The following is a 21,251-nucleotide window of genomic DNA, read 5'->3' as shown; positions in this document are numbered from 1 at the left end:
TATAGTAAAGCAGTGCTTGTTTACCCTCTTTCTGCGTTGCTGCGGGAGTTGGACTGTCTAACACGGTAATTACGGTCGGCTAGCCTGGGGATGTCTTGATGAAGTTTTTCATGAATGAGACGAGAGCATGCTAATCGTACTAACGAGTAGTATAACGCAGCTTCAGCCTCGTTTTACAGGTAAAGAGTTCAGGTTTGTCCAAAAGTCAGGGTTGCGGCTCATTAATACACTATTTCAGATGTATAGTGAAAAAATCGACATTCTCACCTTAGCAGACCTTTCGCTTTGCTCCTTCAGTACTGAAGAGCTGCACTCAGCCTTGCGCCCAAATGACGTCACGCATCGTCCTTCCAACAGGCAACATGGCGGCCTCCTGGTGGCATTAGAGCAGCGATACAAAAACGCTCACAACTTTCTTATAAATGGTCAAACATGCCTGAAATTTTTCTTACAGGCTCTCAATATTACAAACTACCAACCCATGCATGTATTTACTTTACATTTTCTATTCCTTTCAGTGAGCAATGAATGCATCTCTCTCTCTCTCTCTCTCTCTCTCTCTCTTAGGAACACGATTCTGAAGTGATTAATTGATCTGACCATCCATTCTCTGTAGCTGCTTATCCTGTGCAGGGTCGTGGGTAAGCTGGATCCTATCCCAGCTGACTATGGGTGAGAGGCGGGGTTCACCCTGGACAAGTCACCAGATCATCACAGGGCGACACAGAGACACACAACCGTTCACACTCACATTCACACCTCCAGTCAATTTAGAGCCACCAGTTAACCTAACCTGCATGTCTTTGGACTGTGGGATTGATCTGACCAAACACTGCTATTCCTTTACACTTTTCCCCCATGTGTACTTTTCTTTTGTCATTTATTTTATTTGTTGTGTCACATATGACTGGACAATTAAAAAAATATCTTTTTATATATTGAATTTGTTGTAATGTTTGCACATAGTTTACTTACATTATGTTTAAATTTCTGATCCCATTCTGAAAACATAATCTTATAAACTACAAAATAGTCAAGCAGTAAAAAATAAAAAGATCAGAAAAATGCCCAAGGATAAAATGAAACAGCAGAAGGGGAAAAGAGAGAGTGAGTGAGTGTGTGTGTGTGAACTACATTCTAAAAATAAAATCAATAAATACTTGAACAGTTACAGAAGACTTATAAGAATTAATGTTCTAGTCATCCAAACAAAGTTCATAATGAAATCACTTCACCCTTTTCCACCTTGTTGTTTAATTCACCTCTTCAGGTTTCGACTAGGCGTGGGCCGATCTTAAGTCTCATCATCGTATCGTGATTTACACCTAATTATGGCATTCCTTTAGAACAGGACTGGATCCCAGGCGTCCTTCTCCTGATCATCAGCCCTTTTCCAGCTGTTCCATCTGAAACTGTAGTTTTATTTTGCTTTTTGTTGTTTTGTACTGTATATTTGTGTCTGAACAGAGAATCCTGACGATACTGGATCGGTGGTGTTTGTGGGTTTTCCCCGTACGCTAGCGCACGTGTGGAGCTGCACATTAGTGAAGGCCTCACAGGAAACCAGTGTGTGGTGTGTGAGGCCTGAAGTGTGTGCAGTTCCCAGTGTGTAGTGATGGAGAGAGACGCGAGCGCTCCCTCTGGGATTTAAACTGATCTCTGTTTAATAAAGTTTTGTTTCGACACAGTGTTTGGATCTTGAGTTTATGAAGCATCTTTTATAAACCTGAGTTTGATTAATAGTTGTCATTTGGCCTTTAAATGGAAATAGAAAAGTAGAAACACAAAGGGAGTTTTAATGCCCCGGTAATTAAAATTAACACTATTTTATTGTCTTAATTGATTACATCTGTTAGTTTTAAAGTACAATAAACTAGTACAAATGAGTTTAGAACATGGGGGGAGAGACACATCACTGACATTAAATCAGGCATCTGAGAGGAAAAACAGCCCCAAATCAGAAAAAGGTGATATTGTATGTGGAAATTGAAATTAAAACTGAAAACAATGATTTGTAAATCTTTATATGGATAGATTCCAAAACCTGCAAAATAACTCTTTATTCCATATTTTAAATATTTTTTAAAGAGGGCTGAATACAGTGAGTGTAATTATTTTTTGAATAGAAAATGGTTCAAGACACAAAATTGTTAAAAGTGTTCTTACACACAGTAGGGTGTGTTTCCACCAGCAGCAGGACAGAAAGATGCAGTAGTTTGAGGAAGTTTTATTTCTGAAGAAACAGATTTTGCCAAAGAAAAAACAGAATTTGAGACATTCTAAACTTTCATATCAGTGTAATAAATCTCATAATAGTGCAGACATTTAAAATAGTCTGAATTTTTTTCTAGAACCATCTTATATTCTGCATTAAGACATTTATGTAACTTTTCTTATTAATCTGTAAAACAGATGCACTCTGAAAATAATTCATTAGTGCCACAGTTTCTGCACACAAAAGTGTCTTTGTATTTCAGGGAGAAATTCAATCTGACACCTCAGTTATAATTTTACTCAACATTTCAACTTTTACCAACATTTCATTTTTTCATCGGATCACAAAACCTCACAGATGAGTTTAAACCCCACATCCAGACCCCAGCGTATAGAGGCTGAGTGAATGTGGTGTGGACTCTGTGGAGGAGCCTCATCGGGTCAGAGACGCTGTAGAAGGACAGAGTTCCTGCACTGTGATCCACATACACTCCTAGTCTGGAGGATGATGGACCTCGGAGATCAGTCTTAATGTTGTTGTGCCAGAAAGAGACAGAGGAAGGAAAACACTGCAGACTCCAGGACTGACTGTTCCATCCAAACGCACACTCATTACCCCATCCTTTCCTGCTGATCTCTTTATATGAGACTGATATGTCCACACCAAGACCCCTCCACTCCACCTCCCAGTAACAGCGTCCACACACACTCTCCTTACACAACACCTGCCGCCAGGAGTCAAATCTCTCTGGATGATCAGAGTATCTCTGTTCTGTCTCACTGCGTGTCACCGCTCTGTTCTTCTCAGACAGAATGAGTTCAGGATTTACTGTGTTTGGATCCAGAGTCAGATAACAGAAATCTAAAACAATAAAATATCCACAGGTTAGATGTTAATCACAGGATTTATAAGAAGTGTGTGTGAGACACCTGTCTGTCGTGAGGCTCCGAAGCGCGAATGGAGTAGAAGGGGGCGTGGCAGACAAAACCATGTGACCGATGACGAAAGAAGCCTCGGCTCGATGTAAAATCTGGAGGGCTCCGAACCCATTCCCCTCTGTTTTAACAGTATATAATGGTCACATTTTACACACAAAAAGATTCAATTAGCAAAATTGTGACCAATAAATACTGTTAAAACATGTGAGAATGAAGCTTTTTCTTTTTAAGCCCACGCACTGTTCAGCAAATGGGGTAACTTTTAATGTGGTAAACAAATGCAACTTTAATCAGAATTATGAATGATGTATGCATTGGAAATAAAATAATTCATGCCTATGCAAGATGAGTTTTGTTAACTGCTTGTGGAGTGTGGGTTCAGTCCAGCCGTCATCTCACTGAAGCATTTGGCCAGACGGTGCATCCGGCATCCATACTGTCAGATGCTGTGTTTCTTATTACATTTGCCACGTTAAAAGTTACCCCATTTGCTAAACACTGTGTCGTCTTAAAAAGAAAAAGCATCAAAACTGAATCGTTTGTGTCTAAAATGACAGTGAATTATGTGATGAATAAATACTGTTAAGACATGACTGTGAGAATGAAGTGAAAATGGCAAATAAAATGAGAAAATAATCCCGTTTCAACAGCTGTCCTAAATAGAAAGGAAGTATTATACAGCCTTTTGTGTTATTATTATTATTATCTCTCATGGCGGCACGGTGGTGTAGTGGTTAGCGCTGTCGCCTCACAGCAAGAAGATCCGGGTTCTAGCCCCGTGGCCGGCGAGGGCCTTTCTGTGTGGAGTTTGCATGTTCTCCCCGTGTCTGCATGGGTTTCCTCCGGGTGCTCCGGTTTCCCCCACAGTCCAAAGACATGCAGGTTAGGTTAACTGGTGACTCTAAATTGACCGTAGGTGTGAATGTGAGTGTGAATGGTTGTCTGTGTCTATGTGTCAGCCCTGTGATGACCTGGCGACTTGTCCAGGGTGTACCCCGCCTTTCACCCGTAGTCAGCTGGGATAGGCTCCAGCTTGCCTGCGACCCTGTAGAACAGGATAAAGCGGCTACAGATAATGAGATGAGATGAGACGACAGTTTAACACACAAACCAAATCCACACGATGTGAGTGGTAAGATGGCGTCCAGATGGCTTCACTCGTCCCTACAGAGGGGAATGGGTTCGGAGCCCTCCAGGTTTTATATAGAGCTCAGTGGTTGTGATTCACGAAAAGATTCATGACTCGGAGTCTCATTCAACAGAGTTCACTAGCGACACCTACTGTTCAGAGAAATGTACAGCATGTTTTAATTCCTACATCACAACAGTGTTCTGACACTTTACATTATTATTCACACAGTTTTCCATTTTAAAATAACTTATAAACATTAGTTTTTTATATACCTTTGTTATTCAGTACTCTTATTTTCTGTCTCTCTCTCACACACACACACACACACACACACACACACACAGAGTCTCTATATGAATTTATGCTCAGTATAATTGTGTCTGCACAGGAAAAGGTTTAGATAAACATGAAGAGGATAACGTGTGTGCGTGTTGGATTCTGAGTCCTTCTGTAACCATAGTAACATTTCAGAGAACCTTTATTGATTTTTATTGAGGAACAGGATTTCTCCTCACTGTGTTTGGATCGAGGCGGTTCCTTTAATGACCTTCTAAATAAGTGTTGTACTTTTGTTTATCATGTCTGGAATTCTGAGATTGATTGTGTCATCGCCATAATTCTCAGCAGTAACGATGTCCGCTCATGAGCTTTATAAAATCCCAGCTTAAAATGTAGATACCATGTCTATAAAATCAACCTTCAAGCTTAGATTTGTGACTTCTGAAGACCATTCAAGTTTAAAAGATGGTGCTGATGTGTTAATAAACTGTGGTGAGGAATGTAGATCAGTTTTCCAAGTCCAGTGCATTTGCTGTTAAATATGAAGCCCTTTTTTATTACATACAAATAAGATTAAGCTCCAACTTGACGCATCGAGGATAATGTACATTTAATCCACGCATGTCACGACAGTCGAGGCGAAAGAAAGAAAAAAAAATCAAATGTTGTTTATGCATTAATAACCAAGTTAATGAACAAATTCTTGCTTTTGGTGGTCCGTCTTCACCCACTGCACCTCATCCCCTTTAGATTCTGCAGTTGCTGCCCCCCATCGTGAAAAACAGGCCCTGGGGTCGCTTCACATTCCTGATGGAACCACTCCAAACAGCTTTCACATTCAGCCATTTTTTTTCTTTTCCTCCCTTTTCCCTCAGCATTCTGTACACACAAAATACTTCAATCTTTAGTGTTGTATCGTGGCGTCTTTTTCTGTTTTGACCTTAACTTTGTCAGTATAATTGTGCGTGAATCAAGCTGACGTTGTTCCTGCTTAGAATTATTATGAGATTAATTATGATTATTAGAATTATCACCAAACCTAAATTATTTCAATCCTGACGTGAATACTCATCATATTAATTCTAGGTACTATTCCCCACATGAATTTCATTCTTCCCAATAACTTCGTAATTATCCCACACCCAAACGAAGGTTGGAGAAGGATATAGAAACAGGTTCTGTCCATCAACCTGTCCGTCTGGTCACGTTTTCGTTTCTGGGCCATATCTTTAAAACTACTGAAGATATCTTCATGAACCTTTGTATACATATCAACCAACATGTGAACTGGTGCCTTTTGCTATTTTCGATTTTTGGAAAAAAGTATTTTTCAAATTTTTACATAGTAATAGATTTTGACTTTGAGCAATGTTCGTTTCCGGAGCATATATCCAAAACTATTCATGATACGGATCTGAAACTTGGTATACATGTTAACAAGGTGATGTAGATGTGCCTTTTCATACTAAGAAATTTGAAAAATTTTAATTTTTCATGTTTCCATGGAAACAATTTCAGACTTGGTCTCTAGGGTAGGTTTGGTTTTCAGAGCAAAACTTGAAAACTATGAGTGGTTTGGTCTTGAAAGTTGGTATATGTGTTGATGAAGTAATGTGTGTGCCTTTTGATACTAAGACGTGAAATTTTAATTTTTAGCTCACCTGGACCAAAGGTCCGGTGGGTTTATGTCTTGGGCTGCTGAGGTCAGTGTAAAGAGGTACGGTTAGTTTTCTGCAGCAGAACTTGAAAAACATGACAAATAATATCTTGAAACTTGGTATGTAGTGCGGGGGATATAGATGACTATCTTCTTGTTTATCTGACAAGTTGTTCTCTTTCCTTCCCTATATTATCAGGATCCTCTCAGCTAAATTTGATGAATTTCAACACATACTCAGTATTTTAGATCATCTATTGAAGATCCTTTGCCTTTCAGAAACCTGGCATTCAACTCAAAGATAGTTTTGTCAACTTTTACTTACCTGGCTTTAATTACATTTCCCAACACTCCAAATTGGACTCTTCATAACAAATTCCTGAAGTTATAATCTAAGAGATGACCTTAATACTACTTCTGATCAAGACGAATCAGTTTCTGTTGAGCTCCATAATGAAGGCTGGAAGAACACAGTTTGTGGTGTGAGATACAGACACCGAAACAGTTCTTTTCAGCCATTTCTGGATAAGCTTTCAATAATAATTGATAAAATCCATGAGGAGTCAAAGCTTTGTATTTTTGTGGGCAACCTAAACTTAAATCTGATGAATTCAGACACTCGGATACCTACAGGTGAATTTATCAATACTTTATCTTCCTATTCGTTTCAGCCATGTTTATTGACGATATACATTTTAATTCACTTAAATATCCTGTGCAGGGTCACAGGCAAGCTGGAGCCTATCCCAGCTGACCCTGCACAGGATAAGCGGTTAAGGATAATGGATGGTCGGATGACTTAAATATGCTACATATAGTGGGAATATTTTATAATGACCTAACTAACCATTTTCCCAACTTTTTGTCTATTGAGTCAATTCACCCTCCCCATTGAATAAGCAAATTTAGAGAAGAGAGTTCCGATGGCAGGTGGCACAGTGGTGTAGTGGTTAGCACCATCACCTCACAGCAAGAAGGTTCTGGGTTCAAGCCCAGTGGGCAATGGGGGCCTTTCTGTGTGGAGTTTGCATGTTCTCCCTGTGTCTGTGTGAGTTTCCTTCACCGTCCAAAGACCTGCAGGTTAGGCTAATTGTTGGTTCTAAATTGACCGTAGGTGTGAATGTGAACGTGAATGGTTGTTTGTCTCTATGTGTCAGCCCTGCGATGACCTGGTGATTTGTCCAGGGTGTACCCTGCCTCTCACCCATAGTCAGCTGGGAAAGGCTCCAGCTTGCCTGCGACCCTGCACAGGATAAGCGGTTAATGGATAGATTTCATATGGTTCAATGAAGATGCATTCATTTATGGTTTTCAACAAATTGACTGCTCTAGCCAGTCCGATGGTGAGCCTGATATTCCTGACATTCTCCAGCTTTCTTGAAAACTCTGATGAAATTATTACCGCTCATGTTCCTCTGAAAAACCATGTCAAGGAAGGAAATCAAACTCAAATCTGAACCTTGGATTTCCCCTCAGTCTTAGAACAATGAATTATTAAATCAAATTGTATAGAAAAATTGATCAAGACGAGAAATCAGTGCCTGTATGCTCAGTACAAAGTGTAGAGAAATAAGCTAAACCATTTGACTCCTATAGGTAAAAGGATCTAGCAAATGAGTTCAATGTTTATTTTGCAGACATTGGTAAAAGTAGCAGCCAAGCAATACCAAAGGTCAACAAAATATTTTCAGATTTTCTTGCTTCTCTGACAAGCGACAGCTTTCTTCTTAGTCCTACATGGACACAAGAAATTCAAGGCTTTTTTCTCCGGCTCAAGTCTGGAAAGGCTTGTGGCCCCTTTAGTATTTCTGTAGCCCTGTTCAAGATATTAAACTCAATCTCAAAGCCTGTGGAGATCCTCTATCACTTCTCCTTTACTTCTGGTACTGTTCCTGATTCTTTTAAACTTGCTCGTGTCAGACCCGTGTTTAAAGCAGGAGCTCAACTGTTAACTTCTCATCATAAAAATTGACAAAAGAGAAATTGGTCTATCAAAAATATTAGAAAAACTCATGTAAAATAGGCTGAATACATATCGAGAGAAGTTTGATTTAATATATTCTGGTCAGTTTGGTCTCCGTGACAACAGATCTACAGAACATGCACTTTTACTAAATCACTGATAAAATCCAAAGAGCAATTGAAGATGGCAAATTTTCCTGTGGTATCATTCTTTGTCTGAGTAAAGCCGTTGATGGCATAGATCATGATATTTTGTAAGAAAAATTATATTCTTATGGCATCCGTGGGATTGTCCATGATTGGTTTGCCTCATATCTATCAAATTGACATCAGTTTGTTTCAATCGTTAATATTTCATCCAGCTCTTTACCAATTTCATGTGGAGTACCACAGGGTTCACATCATGGACCCCTTCTATTTCTCTTATGCATAAATTATTTTATGAGCTGCTCCAATATATTTGATTTTCATCTTTTTGCAGCGACTCAAATTTATTCCTGGCAGATTCATCTTTAGATTCTCTAGAAGCCAGGGTAAATTCTGAATTGGTCAATATTTGGGAGCTTGGTTGCAAATTTGAATTTCCCTCCGGGGATTAATAAAGTAATTCTGATATCATCGCGTGGCTTTGTGCAAATAAATTCTCTCTGAATGTCGACAAAACAAATTTTGTTCTTTTTTAATCCACCCCAAAAGAAATTGAGCAGAACCATTTCCTGAAAATTAATTATAAGCCGATTAAACAGAAGAACCACATCAGGTATCTTGGAGTAGTTTTCGACTCTCACCTCATCAGGAGGAAACACATCCACCAGTAGAGCAAGAAAATCTCCAGAGGCTTTGGAATTATTGCTGAGCTTCATCACTCTGTTTCTCAAAGTATTCTAACTCAGCTGTACTACTCTCTTATTTATTCTTTTTTAATATATGGTGTTACAGTTTGGGGTAATAATTATGAGGCTACCCTTCGACCGATAACTGGACTCCAGAAGAAAGCTGTCAGAATTATTAATTTAGCTTCTTTTAATGAACACACACCTCCTATTTTTAAAAAGCTGGAGATGATGAAATTCTCTGATTTTATAGATTACTTAAACAGGATTTTTATGTTTAAATTTCATTCTAGTTTATTTGGTGCCTGCCTTTGATAACTTTGACACTTTTAGCATCAAGGCACAAGTATAAAACTTGACTGGCTTCGAGATCTTCATTTTGTGTTCCTTCAGCCAGAACTAACGATGGCAAGTTTAATATTCGCTTCAAAGCTGCTGCTCTCTGGAACAGTATTGATGAATCTTTCCAGAGTCTTAGCTTCAGCAATTTCAAGCGTTCTATCAAAAGTACGATTATCGCTTCAGATCAGCATTCCTTTCTCTTTTCCTCACACTGTCATTTCAATCTTTCCCTCTTTTTATTGTTTTATTGTATTTGTTGAAATATTGTATTTCATCATTGTGTCTCTGTGCGACTAGCTTTCTTCTTTATAACAGTAATCCATTATTTTTTCTGCCAAGTGAGATTAGATTACTAGTTATTTCTAGGCAGAATTTTATCCTTCGTATGTATTAGATTTCTGTGTGTGATATAAATAAACTATTATTGATACACATTCTGTGTGTTGTAGGTCAAAAGAAAGACCATCATGTGGGCGGTCCTCCTCTGAGTTGAAGAGTGTGTGTGTGTGTGTGTGTGTGTGTGTTACACCTACACTGCAGGAAATCTTCTCTGCTCTTTGGTTCTGAGGGTAAAATCATGTGAACTGCTGCAGCTGTAGAGACACAGAGACAAAATGGAGACTGAAAAATGACACGAAAACAGTTTAAAGCATGAAAATGAAAAATTAGATTCCTCACTGCTCTCAGTCAGACACGATTTAGAGATCGGCCAAAATGTCATCACACTGTGCAGCATTTGAATGTAAGAATCATGAGAAGAGGCAAAAAACTGTCAGAGCTTCAGCTGGGAAAAATGTGTGGTTTTTTACTTTCTGATGGATTTTATGGAGGAATTAAGGCCTCGGTTCTGATCTAATGTTCATCATATTTGTTATGTGTAAAGTTCAATAAGATTAGTTTGTGGATTTGTGATTAAGGTCCTGTTTATCTGGGAAATTTATTTGTAATTTGCACATGCAATTTCTGAGGCGGGCGGCACGGTGGTGTAGTGGTTAGCGCTGTCGCCTCACAGCAAGAAGGTCCGGGTTCGAGCCCCGTGGCCGGCGAGGGCCTTTCTGTGTGGAGTTTGCATGTTCTCCCCGTGTCCGCGTGGGTTTCCTCCGGGTGCTCCGGTTTCCCCCACAGTCCAAAGACATGCAGGTTAGGTTAACTGGTGACTCTAAATTGAGTGTAGGTGTGAATGTGAGTGTGAATGGTTGTCTGTGTCTATGTGTCAGCCCTGTGATGACCTGGCGACTTGTCCAGGGTGTACCCCGCCTTTCACCCGTAGTCAGCTGGGATAGGCTCCAGCTTGCCTGCGACCCTGTAGAACAGGATAAAGCGGCTAGAGATAATGAGATGAGATGAATTTCTGAGGCTAAGGGCCTCTGCATGCTCTTGCGACAAGGCTTTTGCAGATAGCTTTTCGCAGACAGTTGTAATTTATCGTCGAGCGGGGAGTAATAGGCGTGCGCGATGTTATTCACCACCACAACGCAAGGGGGCGCGAAGTCGCGAAATCGCTAGGAGTAGTTGGTGGGTGTGGTTAGTGGAGTGTTTATCCTCCGGTTACTGATAATGACTAGAACTGGAGTCGTATAGATGTACGTACTTCCTCACTTCCTCGATCAACCGCTCTTCGTGCTGCTCCATCTTCGCTTGTGTTTTTAAAAATGGCGGTCATGAAAACAAACCAAACCGGGAAAGTAGGGAAGCGGAAGTGCGTGTACAGCGGATGTAGAGTGGACCAATCAGAGCCCTCTTGTCTGCGAGGCTGTCTGCGGTGGTCACAATTTTTGGGAGGTGCGTGCAGAGCGTCTGCGAAGGGGGGGGGGCTTCGCAGACGCCATCTGCGACGCCATCTGCGAGGACTGGGTTGTCAGCATAATTTGGCCTTAATACTAATGCTTTGTGATTTGATGCGGTTTTGTTCCTGCTTACGTTTTATTTCCGTTACATTAATTTTATGGCTCTCTTTACTATGATACAGAACAAATGTTTGTTTGTTTACCTTGTGGATAGATTACGCTGAATTCCTCCTCACAGATTTCCTCGACTCGTTTTTTCAGATCTGAGAGAGATTTCCTCACTCCATCAAATGAGAGATGTTGATTGACAGTGAAGCTGGGTGAGTCGTCACATCCAGGAGAAACACAGAGAGACGGGAAACTCTAGAGAGAGGAAACACAGAATAGAGAAGGAGAAAAGTGTAGGAGAGGAACGAATGAATCTCAGACTGAATCAGACCAAAGACACACTTGGGATCTCAGACAGGAACATTTAGGCCCAATCCCAATTCTAATTTCTACCCCTTCCCCTCCCCCTTGGCCCTTCCCCTTGAAACTGAGCTACAAGGGATAGGGCTTGAAATTCAACCCTTACGTATTGGGATAGCCCTTCAACGATCGCATACGTCATCGCGTACCTCCGTCAGCGTTTACGTTAGCAAAACGCGACCAAATGCGTCATTGGCTGTGACCAGCCGCTACAGTCAGAGCCAGAGATCTCTGCTGGCAGGGTGTGATTTGTTAACTAACACCACTGAATGGGATATCTTTGGCGCTTCGTGCACCAAATCTGACAGAATGAGGTGTCAGAACACTCATGTAAACAATAAAAGCGAGAATAACAGAACAAAACGTACACAGTTAAGCAACCGAAAACAATACTCACTCCCAAAGCTTTTTAGCAGCAGCTTGGATTTCAGAAATCGCTGCTCATTCTCAGCTCGAAAGCGAATCAAGCGGCGTGTTTCCTCTGGATAACAACTTAAAACACGTAAATAATGGAGAAAATACATTTATGACAATCTTTCGCCGCGGGAACCGCCATCTTTCTGAAATCCGCATGAAATCTCGCTGAAATCCACATGGCATTGTGGGAAATCACTCAAACCCCTTCGTTCGGAGTCAGCTCCAGGAAAATCTCCGTTTGGAGGGGTACAGAACCCCTACCCCTTCCCCTACCCCTCCATGTTAACTGGGATTGGGATACCCCTACCCCTTCACGTGAACGCGCAAAATGAAGAGGAAGGGCCAAGGGGTTGGTCCAAGGGGTGAAATGGGATTCGGCCTTATTGTTGCTGTAATGAGCTTTTAGGAGGAAACTTTGTGAGGAACAGCGCCCTCTGTAGATCAGACAGTGAGTGTTACCTGGAGGAAGTGGATGTGATCGTGTGTGTGTGAAAGCTGCTCCAGCTCAGTGACTCTCCTCTGAAGATCAGCAATCTCCTGCTCCAGTTGCTTCAGGAGTCGTTCAGCTCGACTCAGTTCAGCTTTCTCCTGAGCTCTGATCAGCTCCGTCACCTCTGAGCGCTTTTTCTCCATGGAGCTGATCATCTCAGTAAAGATCCTCTCACTGTCATCTACTGCTGTCTGTGAACGCTTCTGTTAGTACACACACACACACACACACACACAAAATGGAAGTCTAATCGGATACTCTGTAAAAATAAACTCTCTCAAGAGATATTTGAGTTGTTTTTGTTAAACCCCGGGTTTTCATTCCTTGTTTTTTTAGTTCACTATTTTAAGGAGATATGCAGAACCTTTATTTTTAAATACATTTCTGAGTGGATAGTATCTCCATCCTTGACTCTTGTATGCTGCATAAATAGGAATCAAAAAATATTTTTTGAGAGTTAAACCCGACCGCAAATTTGGCATTGGAGCTGCCCCGCTGAGCCAGCCAGCCCTGAGCGCGTGATGTCACTGCGGGAACCGGTTTTAAGGCCGAGGCCTTTGACAGCTATAGACCAAAGTCATATAAATAAAAATTTATGGTGAAAGTAAGAAATACCGTTACCGACTTGCTCAACTAAGACTGATTTGACTTCATTGATTGTGGGTTGACTCATTAAAACAGGATAGGTGTTATAACTTATGCAACATACATGTACATGCATCTATTCATTCTCATCTCATTATCTCTAGCGGCTTTATCCTGTTCTACAGGGTCGCGGGCAAGCTGGAGCCTATCCCAGCTGACTACGGGCAAAAGGCGAGGTACACCCTGGACAAGTCGCCAGGTCATCACAGAGCTGACACATAGACACAGACAACCATTCACACTCACATTCACACTTACGGTCAATTTAGAGTCACCAGTTAACCTAACCTGCATGTCTTTGGACTGTGGGGGAAACCGGAGCACCCGGAGGAAACCCACGGGGACACGGGGAGAACATGCAAACTCTGCACAGAAAGGCCCTCGCCGGCCACAGGGCTCGAACCCAGGACCTTCTTGCTGTGAGGCGACAGCGCTAACCACTACACCACCGTGCCGCCCACATGCATCTATTTTCACTGATAAAACGTAAAAGCCTCATTAAATAATCAGATGAACTGAGACAATCACATTCTGAAGAAAATTAAATAAATCTTAGACCGGTAACTTAAATACACAATACAAGTTACATGTTTTAATCTAAATGCAGGTAAACGTGTTGTTTTTGTTGTTTTGTATCCAAATGAGAGTCGGAGCTTGCCCGTCTGTGTTCTCGCTTCTTGAAGGCCGATCTTGTGGCCGATTGTTTTGAAACAATCTGACGTTTAGTTGTTCAATCAGTTCTCCGTTCATTCGCTTCTTCCACGTAAGGGCGAGATGGCAACAATATCCAGTTTAGAAATCAGACGGCTGCTCCATTCATTCTCCATTTTCTCCATACTGAGTACTCCACCATTACTGCTCAGCTCAGGCAATTACTAAAACCTGGGACGGGACATCGCCGGTTTTAGAAACAACCGCAGGGATGTTGCTGCCTGAGCGATAATATGTCACGTCCCGTTCCATCCTGGGTTTTACCAACAACCCTCAGCTCAAACTGTGGGAGAGCTGGCGCCACTGAACTTACTTTCCTTTTTTTTTTTTTTAAATTTTTATTTTTTTTTATTTTTCCTTTTCTCATAGTTTTATTTAATTGTTGATACTGCACCCTCTTTCAAAACTGGCTTATAGCCAACGCTCCTCAACAGATCAGAGGTTTCGTACGAGTCTTCAGTAAAATGTGCAGAGCAGAGGAGAGACCACTTCGTAGGTGCCCAATGTGCCTGTGAATTTCTCGCAAAATGCATCCAAATCTTTGCAGTTTGAACATTTTGGGCCATGAATGCAACATAAATCCACCTTCTGTCATGTTGCTGCACCGGCCAGCAACACATCTACATGGCATGGCGATAAATTAGCTCAAAACGGAAGCTGGAAGTTGCAGTTAGCTCTGTGTTTTAGTATAGCGGAAATGGCGATGAGACCGATAGCCTTCCTGCTGTGACGTTACAGACGTCAAGGTCATTCACTCAGGCCGCTACCTATATGAATCATTTTAAAATCATAAATATTATGAATAGATTTATTGTTAACGCTTAAAACTATTCCTGTGCCATTCTTGGGGTCTCAAGGCATTTATGAACAAAAAATGAGGCCATGGTTCTGAGTATCTCCTTTAAGCAGGTTAATTGAAACACAGCGACTCTTCACTCCTCACCTTAATAGTGTCCACAGCCTGTTTCAGCTCCTGCACCTCCTTCTGCTTCTCCTGGATCCTCTGCTGGGATTTCATCTGCTCCTCCTTTAACTCATTCTGAGAACAAATAAAAAACATTTTAAATACATTTCATCATCTTCTACACAATTATAACCAAAAAGAAAAAAAAAAAACAAGTCAATAAAAACATTTCAATGAAAACTAGAAATATCGCCTCGAGAACTAACTAAAATAAAAAAAAAGACACCCAAAATGAAGTAACTTCTATCTTCATATTTTTGCACCACTTATGATATTATAAGTTTAGTTTTTTGTGAAAATGTCAACTGATTGTTATTTCAATGTTATTTGTGTGACAGAAACATCAAGGTAGTTCAGCAATATTCTCTGGAGTGAAACTGTTCAAAAGGCAGCTGTGACTTTCAATGGGATTCACAGACAGACCGATCTGAGAAAAACGCGATGAGTGCTTCCGGGAATGTGAAAGAGCCGCCAGATTCATTGCAACTGGCGTTTGGTGGACTGGGGTGCGATCATGGATTGAAAGGAGTTCTAGATGAATGTGAAACTAATGATTTGGAGGAGTTTTCAGAAGAGAATGACAGTGAGAGTACTATAAAAGTGAAGGTGAAGATAAGTCAGGTAAATGGAATTTGGTTCAAAGAGCATCGAAGAAAAGAAAGGTGAAAGCTAAACAAGATGAAGCGAAAAGATCGAGGACTGATGTTAAAGTTGTGATCCGATTTCAAACCCCTTGTATACTAAACCCACTGAAAGTCAGTGAAGCCATTTATAGGCAAGTAGGTGAAGTTCGCTCCGTCACAACGTTAAAAGATGGTAACCTGTTAGTCGTTTGTCAAGATAGAGATCAGAGAATGGGATTAATGAAGCTTAAAACTTTACTGGGGAAACACGTTAAAGCCCAAGACTGGGAAGAAAGAGGTAAAGTAATGACGGTGATATCAGGTGTATCCGACTGACTTGTTAGAGGACAATATTAAAAGCAATGTTAAAGGAGTTAAAATCAACAAAGTCAAGCGTTTGCCAGTAATTCGGAATGGAACTAAAGGACCAAGTTTGTCTGTCTTGTTAGTGTTGGATGAGGTTAAGATGCCTGAGCGGATCATGATTGGATATTTAAGTTATATGACGAGGCCTTACATCCCCCCCACCAATTAGATGCTTTAAATGTCAGCGATATGGACACATTTCCTCTGTGTGCAAGTCAAAACCTAGGTGTGCTAGATGTGGAGGCGAACATGAATATGGTAAATGTGAGGAAGGAACAAAAATCAAGTGCTGTAACTGTGGAGGTGAACACAGTGAGGCCTATAAAGGGTGTGAGATGTATAAAAGAGCAATTCAAGTGCAAAGTGTTAAGGTGAAAGAGAGCGTTACTTATGCCGAAGCTATTAAAAAGGTTGACAAAGAAAACCAAGCAAAATCAAGGGTTAAAGGAAGTATGACTCCTGTAGTTTTACCCCCGAGTCAAACTCAAATGACTCTGAAATGCTGTAAAGTAACTGAAGAGACTTTAATTGTGGAGAAGAAAAAATTCATTGCTTTTATGGTGGAAGTGGTTAATTGCTCAGCCCAAGTAGCAAGTAGAATTGATAGAATTAAAATAATTTAAAAAGCAGCAGAAAAGTATCTAGAGATTAATGAATTGTCAGTTGATTCCATTCACAATATGGTATTAGGGGTATCTGATAGTCAAGCACCATGTGGCAGTTAATAATGACTTTATCTATTCTACAGTGGAATGCCAGGAGCTTAACTGCTAATGGTCAGGAACTAAAACACTTTATTGAGGAACAAGTTGTTAAACCAAACATTATCTGTATACAGGAAACCTGGTTAAAACCATCACTTGATTTAATAATATATGGATACCTAGCAGTGCGTAAAGACAGGGATACTGCAGGAGGTGGAGTGGCCACATTTATTCAGCAGGGGATTAATTACAGAGCTTTAAATATAGATAAAGACGTTGAAGCAGTTCTGGTTGAGATTTGGGTCGGTAAAACTAAGATCAAAATTATCAACTTTTATAACCCTGGTAAAAGAATCTTGAGATAGATGCTATGTCATCTCATCTCATTATCTCTAGCCGCTTTATCCTGTTCTACAGGGTCGCAGGCAAGCTGGAGCCTATCCCAGCTGACTACGGGCGAAAGGCAGGGTTCACCCTGGACAAGTCGCCAGGTCATCACAGGGCTGACACAGACAACCATTCACACCTACGGTCAATTTAGAGTCACCAGTTAACCTAACCTGCATGTCTTTGGACTGTGGGGGAAACCGGAGCACCCGGAGGAAACCCACGCAGACACAGGGAGAACATGCAAACTCCGCACAGAAAGGCCTTCGCCGGCCACGGGGCTCGAACCCAGGACCTTCTTGCTGTGAGGCAACAGCGCTAACCACTACACCACCGTGCTGCCCTGAGTTAAACTCAATCATTACAAATATATTATGAATCAGCAGAAGAGGTTCTTGGCAAATCTTCTGGGATGAGGAAAAAGAGAAATGGTACCTTGGTGGTCAGATGATTGTAAGGAAGCAATTAAAGCTAGAAATAAAGCTTTCAAAATTGTTCAATCAAACCATTCCTATACCAATTTAATGGAATACAAAAAAAAATCACATTCAAAAGGTTAAAAGAATTATAAGAGAAGATAAAAGGAAATATTGGCATGATTTCTGTTCTAAAATAGGGGCGGAAGTCAAAGTGGATGATATTTGGAGCGTGATTAAAAAGATGGGAGGCATTAAGGCCTCTGCATGCTCTTGTGACAAGGCTTTCACAGATAGCTTTTCGCAGACAGTTGTAATTTATCGTTGAGCGGGGAGTAATAGGCGTGCGCGATGTTATTCACCACCACAATGCAAGGGGGCGCGAAGTCGCGAAATCGCTAGGAGTAGTTGGTGGGTGTGGTTAGTGGAGTGTTTATCTTCCGGTTACTGAGCAACAGGTCATTCAACACCGCTGTCCTTATAATGACTAGAACTGGAGTCGTATAGATGTACGTACTTCCTCGATCAACCGCTCTTCGTGCTGCTCCATCTTTGCTCGTGTTTTTAAAAATGGCAGTCATGAAAACAAACCAAACCGGGGAAGTAGGGAAGCGGAAGTGCGTGTACAGCGGATGTAGAGTGGACCAATCAGAGCCCTCTTGTCTGCGATGCTGTCTGCGAGGCTGTCTGCAGTGGTCACAAATTTTGGGAGGTGCGCGCAGAGCGTCTGCGAAGTGGGGGGGCTTCGCAGACGCCATCTGCGAGGACTGGGTTGTCAGCATAAATTGGCCCTTAGAAGGGAGTTTTCCTTACCTGTGATTAAAAACAATGATGTGGAGGCAGTAACTCATCAAGAGAAAGCAGAGATGCTTGCGAAAGGTTTTGTTAAGGTTCATAGTTCACAGAACTTAACTGATGAAGAATTGTCTTGGAGAGTTAAAGTAATAGATGAGAATAGAGGGTTACTGGAAAAGCAGGTAATAAGTGAGAGTGTACTTGATAAGGATTTTACATTATTTGAGCTTAGGAGAGCGTTAAATGGGGTTAGGAACACTTCACCAGGGAAAGATGGTATATGTTATAAAATGATTAATGGAGTCAATGACGTGGCTAAATATGTAATTTTAAGCCTTTTTAATAAGATTTGGGAGCAAGGTAGATTGCCTTTGTGTTGGAAACATTCTGTAGTGGTTCCGATTGGAAAACCAGGGAAGGATAAAACTGAAGTTAAAAGTTATAGGCCAATAGCATTAACATCTAATTTATGTAAGATTATGGAAAGAATGATCACTAGAAGGCTAGTGTATGAAATTGAAAAAAGAGGTCTTGTCTCCCCACACCAGAGCAGCTTCCGTAGTGGACGTACTACAATGGACCCTATTGTATGTTTAGAAAATGAAATAAGGAAAGCACAAGTCAATAACGAATCAGTTTTAGCAACATTCTTTGATAGAGAGAAAGCGCATGATATGCTATGGAAGGAGGGGTTGTTAATTAAGCTGAATAGGATGGGTATTGGTGGCAAGATGTTTAACTGGATTAGAGACTTCCTAAAGGACAGAACAGTAGAAGAGTTGGGGTTCACTTCCCTAACATCGATTCAATAGAAAATGGAACATCTCAAGGTAGTGTATGCAGTCCAGTACTGTTCAACATTATGATTAATGATGTTTTTAATAAAATAGATGACATTAGAATCAATAGAGCATTATATGCTGATGATGGAGCTTTGTGGATAAAAGGATAAAATATTGATATTAGAACTAAAATCCAAGATGCAATATTAGAGCTATCAACAAGGTAGAAAAATGGGCATGTGAGTGGGGTTTTCATTTGTCTGTAGAAAAGACTCAATTTATTTGTTTTTCAAAGAAAAGAGTAAGTCCCACTAGAGCTTCAGTTGTATAACCAGTCCTTAGAGCAAGTTAATATTGTTAGGTACTTGGGAGTATGGTTTGATGTCAAGTTAATATTGAAGGAACATATTCAGAAAATAACTGAGAAATGCAAAAAGGGCATTAATGTTTTGAAATGTTTATCAGGGTACAACTGGGGAGCCTCAGGGATGTCCCTTAAAAGAATTTATATTGCACCGATGAGATCAGTTTCAGATTATGGCTGTATTGTGTATCTTTCAGCATCTAAGACATTGCTTAATGAACTCAATAGAATGCAGGCTGAAAGTCTCAGGACATGTTGTGGTGCATTTAGAACTTCTTCCATACCAGCGTTGCAAGTAGAATCAGGAGAAATGCCCTTAAGCCTCAGACATCTTAAGTTGAGTATGGCTTCCTGGATTAATTTAAATGGACATGAGGCATCACACCCTACTAAAAAAGTTCTCAGTGAGTGTTGGGAGTATGGCAGATCCCAGATTTGTAGCTTTGGATGGGATGGTAAAAAATTAGCAAGTCAATTGGGAATAGATGATATCATTTGTAGTAAGACTGTGCCCCTGGTAACAACTCCACCTTGGTTGTTTTGCTCCCCTACGGTGATCAAGGAAACCAAAGAGATAGCTAAATCTGGAGGAATGGATCAGAACGTAGAGCAACATTTAGGAAGTAGGTACTATAATACAACACAGGTTTATATAAATGCATCTAAAGATTCAGAGGGTAAAACAGGTATTGCAGTTTATATCCCTGATTACAAAATCTCTATTAAAAAGAGAACATCAGATCATCTGTCTATATTTGCAGCTGAAATGACAGCCATTATTATTGCATTACAGTGGATAGACGAAACTAGGCCCCCTAAAGCAGTTATTTGTTCTGATTCTATGTCATCTCTCACATCTGTTCAAAGTGGAGAATCGTCATGTCGACAGGACTTATTGAATGAAATTAATATCTTATTTGCAATCAGTCAACAGGGAATATCAATCCAGTTTGCATGGGTTCCAGCCCATAAAGGAGTTGGTGGCAATGAGGAAGCAGACAAGCTGGCAAAAGAGGCAACTAAAGAAGAGGAGGTTCAGTTAAGTATTCCACTCAGTAGATCAGAAGTTAAAGTGCATATTCTGGACCAATTTAGGGTTTTTTTTATATGAAAGTATGTCCCTTTACACACTCATCCAGAAGGGTAATTTTGCACAAGGCCATCTGTCTACAGCAGAAAAAAATAAAATAACCAAATGCGTCTGGAAAAATCCCAAGGGAGTCTGGAGCCAGAATCGTGACGTCACCTGCGGAAGCGCCGGCAGGATGTGAGAGCTTGCACGGTTTCAGTGCACAGCCTGTGTAGACCAAGCGCTCCCATTTCTCTCTCACTGTCCTGTCTTTTGGAAAACGATGAGTACTAATTCCATCAAGATTGGTGTTGCTACACCCTCCTACGATACATCTATGAACCATTTTAATAGTTACGCAATAACGTTGAAGAAATTTGCAGAAAACCACCAGGTCGTCTTCTCAGAAACAAACCAGAGCTGATGTAGGATTCAGAGGGAGGCGTCCCGCGGATGACGTCACGAAAATCAATGTTTCCCGGGAAATTCAAATGCCAAGTTTTTTCAGAGGCGGACCAATTCGCCTCAAATGGCTTGATTTCAACTGAATTTTTCTGGTATTGTGCAAGGTTTAAAAAAAAAAAAAGCAGAATGTTACAGATATTTGACCAAAGTTTAATATAAAATAGGAGAATTACATTGATCTTGCTCCTGAATTTACCCGTGATATGCACTTTAAGGTACTCATTAAACAGAGTTAACATATGGCAAGCTGAATGGGATAAGGAGAAGAAAGGTAGACACTTGTATAATATACAAAAAGATCTCAAGTAGCAAACCGAGTTACCCAAACAGACAGGAGGAGGTTTGGTTTACAAGACTGAGAATAGGCCATACTGGATTAAATAACAGCTTATACGTTGTGAACAAACACCCATCTGGAAAATGTGAACTTTGCGGAGTGA

The 21,251-nt window shown here is 40.7% G+C and overlaps 1 protein-coding gene across 1 annotated transcript in view; it reads right to left on the bottom strand.

The window, feature by feature from the left end:
• Positions 1-2,504: 2,504 nt before the first annotated feature.
• The window catches only part of LOC132901261 (uncharacterized), a 68,209-nt gene continuing 49,462 nt past the window's right edge, over positions 2,505-21,251 (bottom strand). The window contains exons 12-16 of the mRNA XM_060943580.1: positions 14,820-14,915; positions 12,490-12,723; positions 11,349-11,508; positions 9,892-9,951; positions 2,505-3,076 (exon numbers count right to left, since the gene is read on the bottom strand). Of these exons, the coding sequence (XP_060799563.1) occupies positions 2,541-3,076; positions 9,892-9,951; positions 11,349-11,508; positions 12,490-12,723; positions 14,820-14,915 (1,086 nt within the window). The 3' untranslated portion in view covers positions 2,505-2,540. The remainder of the gene's footprint in view (positions 3,077-9,891; positions 9,952-11,348; positions 11,509-12,489; positions 12,724-14,819; positions 14,916-21,251) is intronic.

This window comes from Neoarius graeffei, chromosome 17, assembly GCF_027579695.1.
Source record: "Neoarius graeffei isolate fNeoGra1 chromosome 17, fNeoGra1.pri, whole genome shotgun sequence".
Lineage (NCBI taxonomy): Eukaryota > Metazoa > Chordata > Actinopteri > Siluriformes > Ariidae > Neoarius > Neoarius graeffei.
Note: the sequence above shows the minus strand (reverse complement) of the source record. Positions and strands in the feature narration are given on the sequence as shown.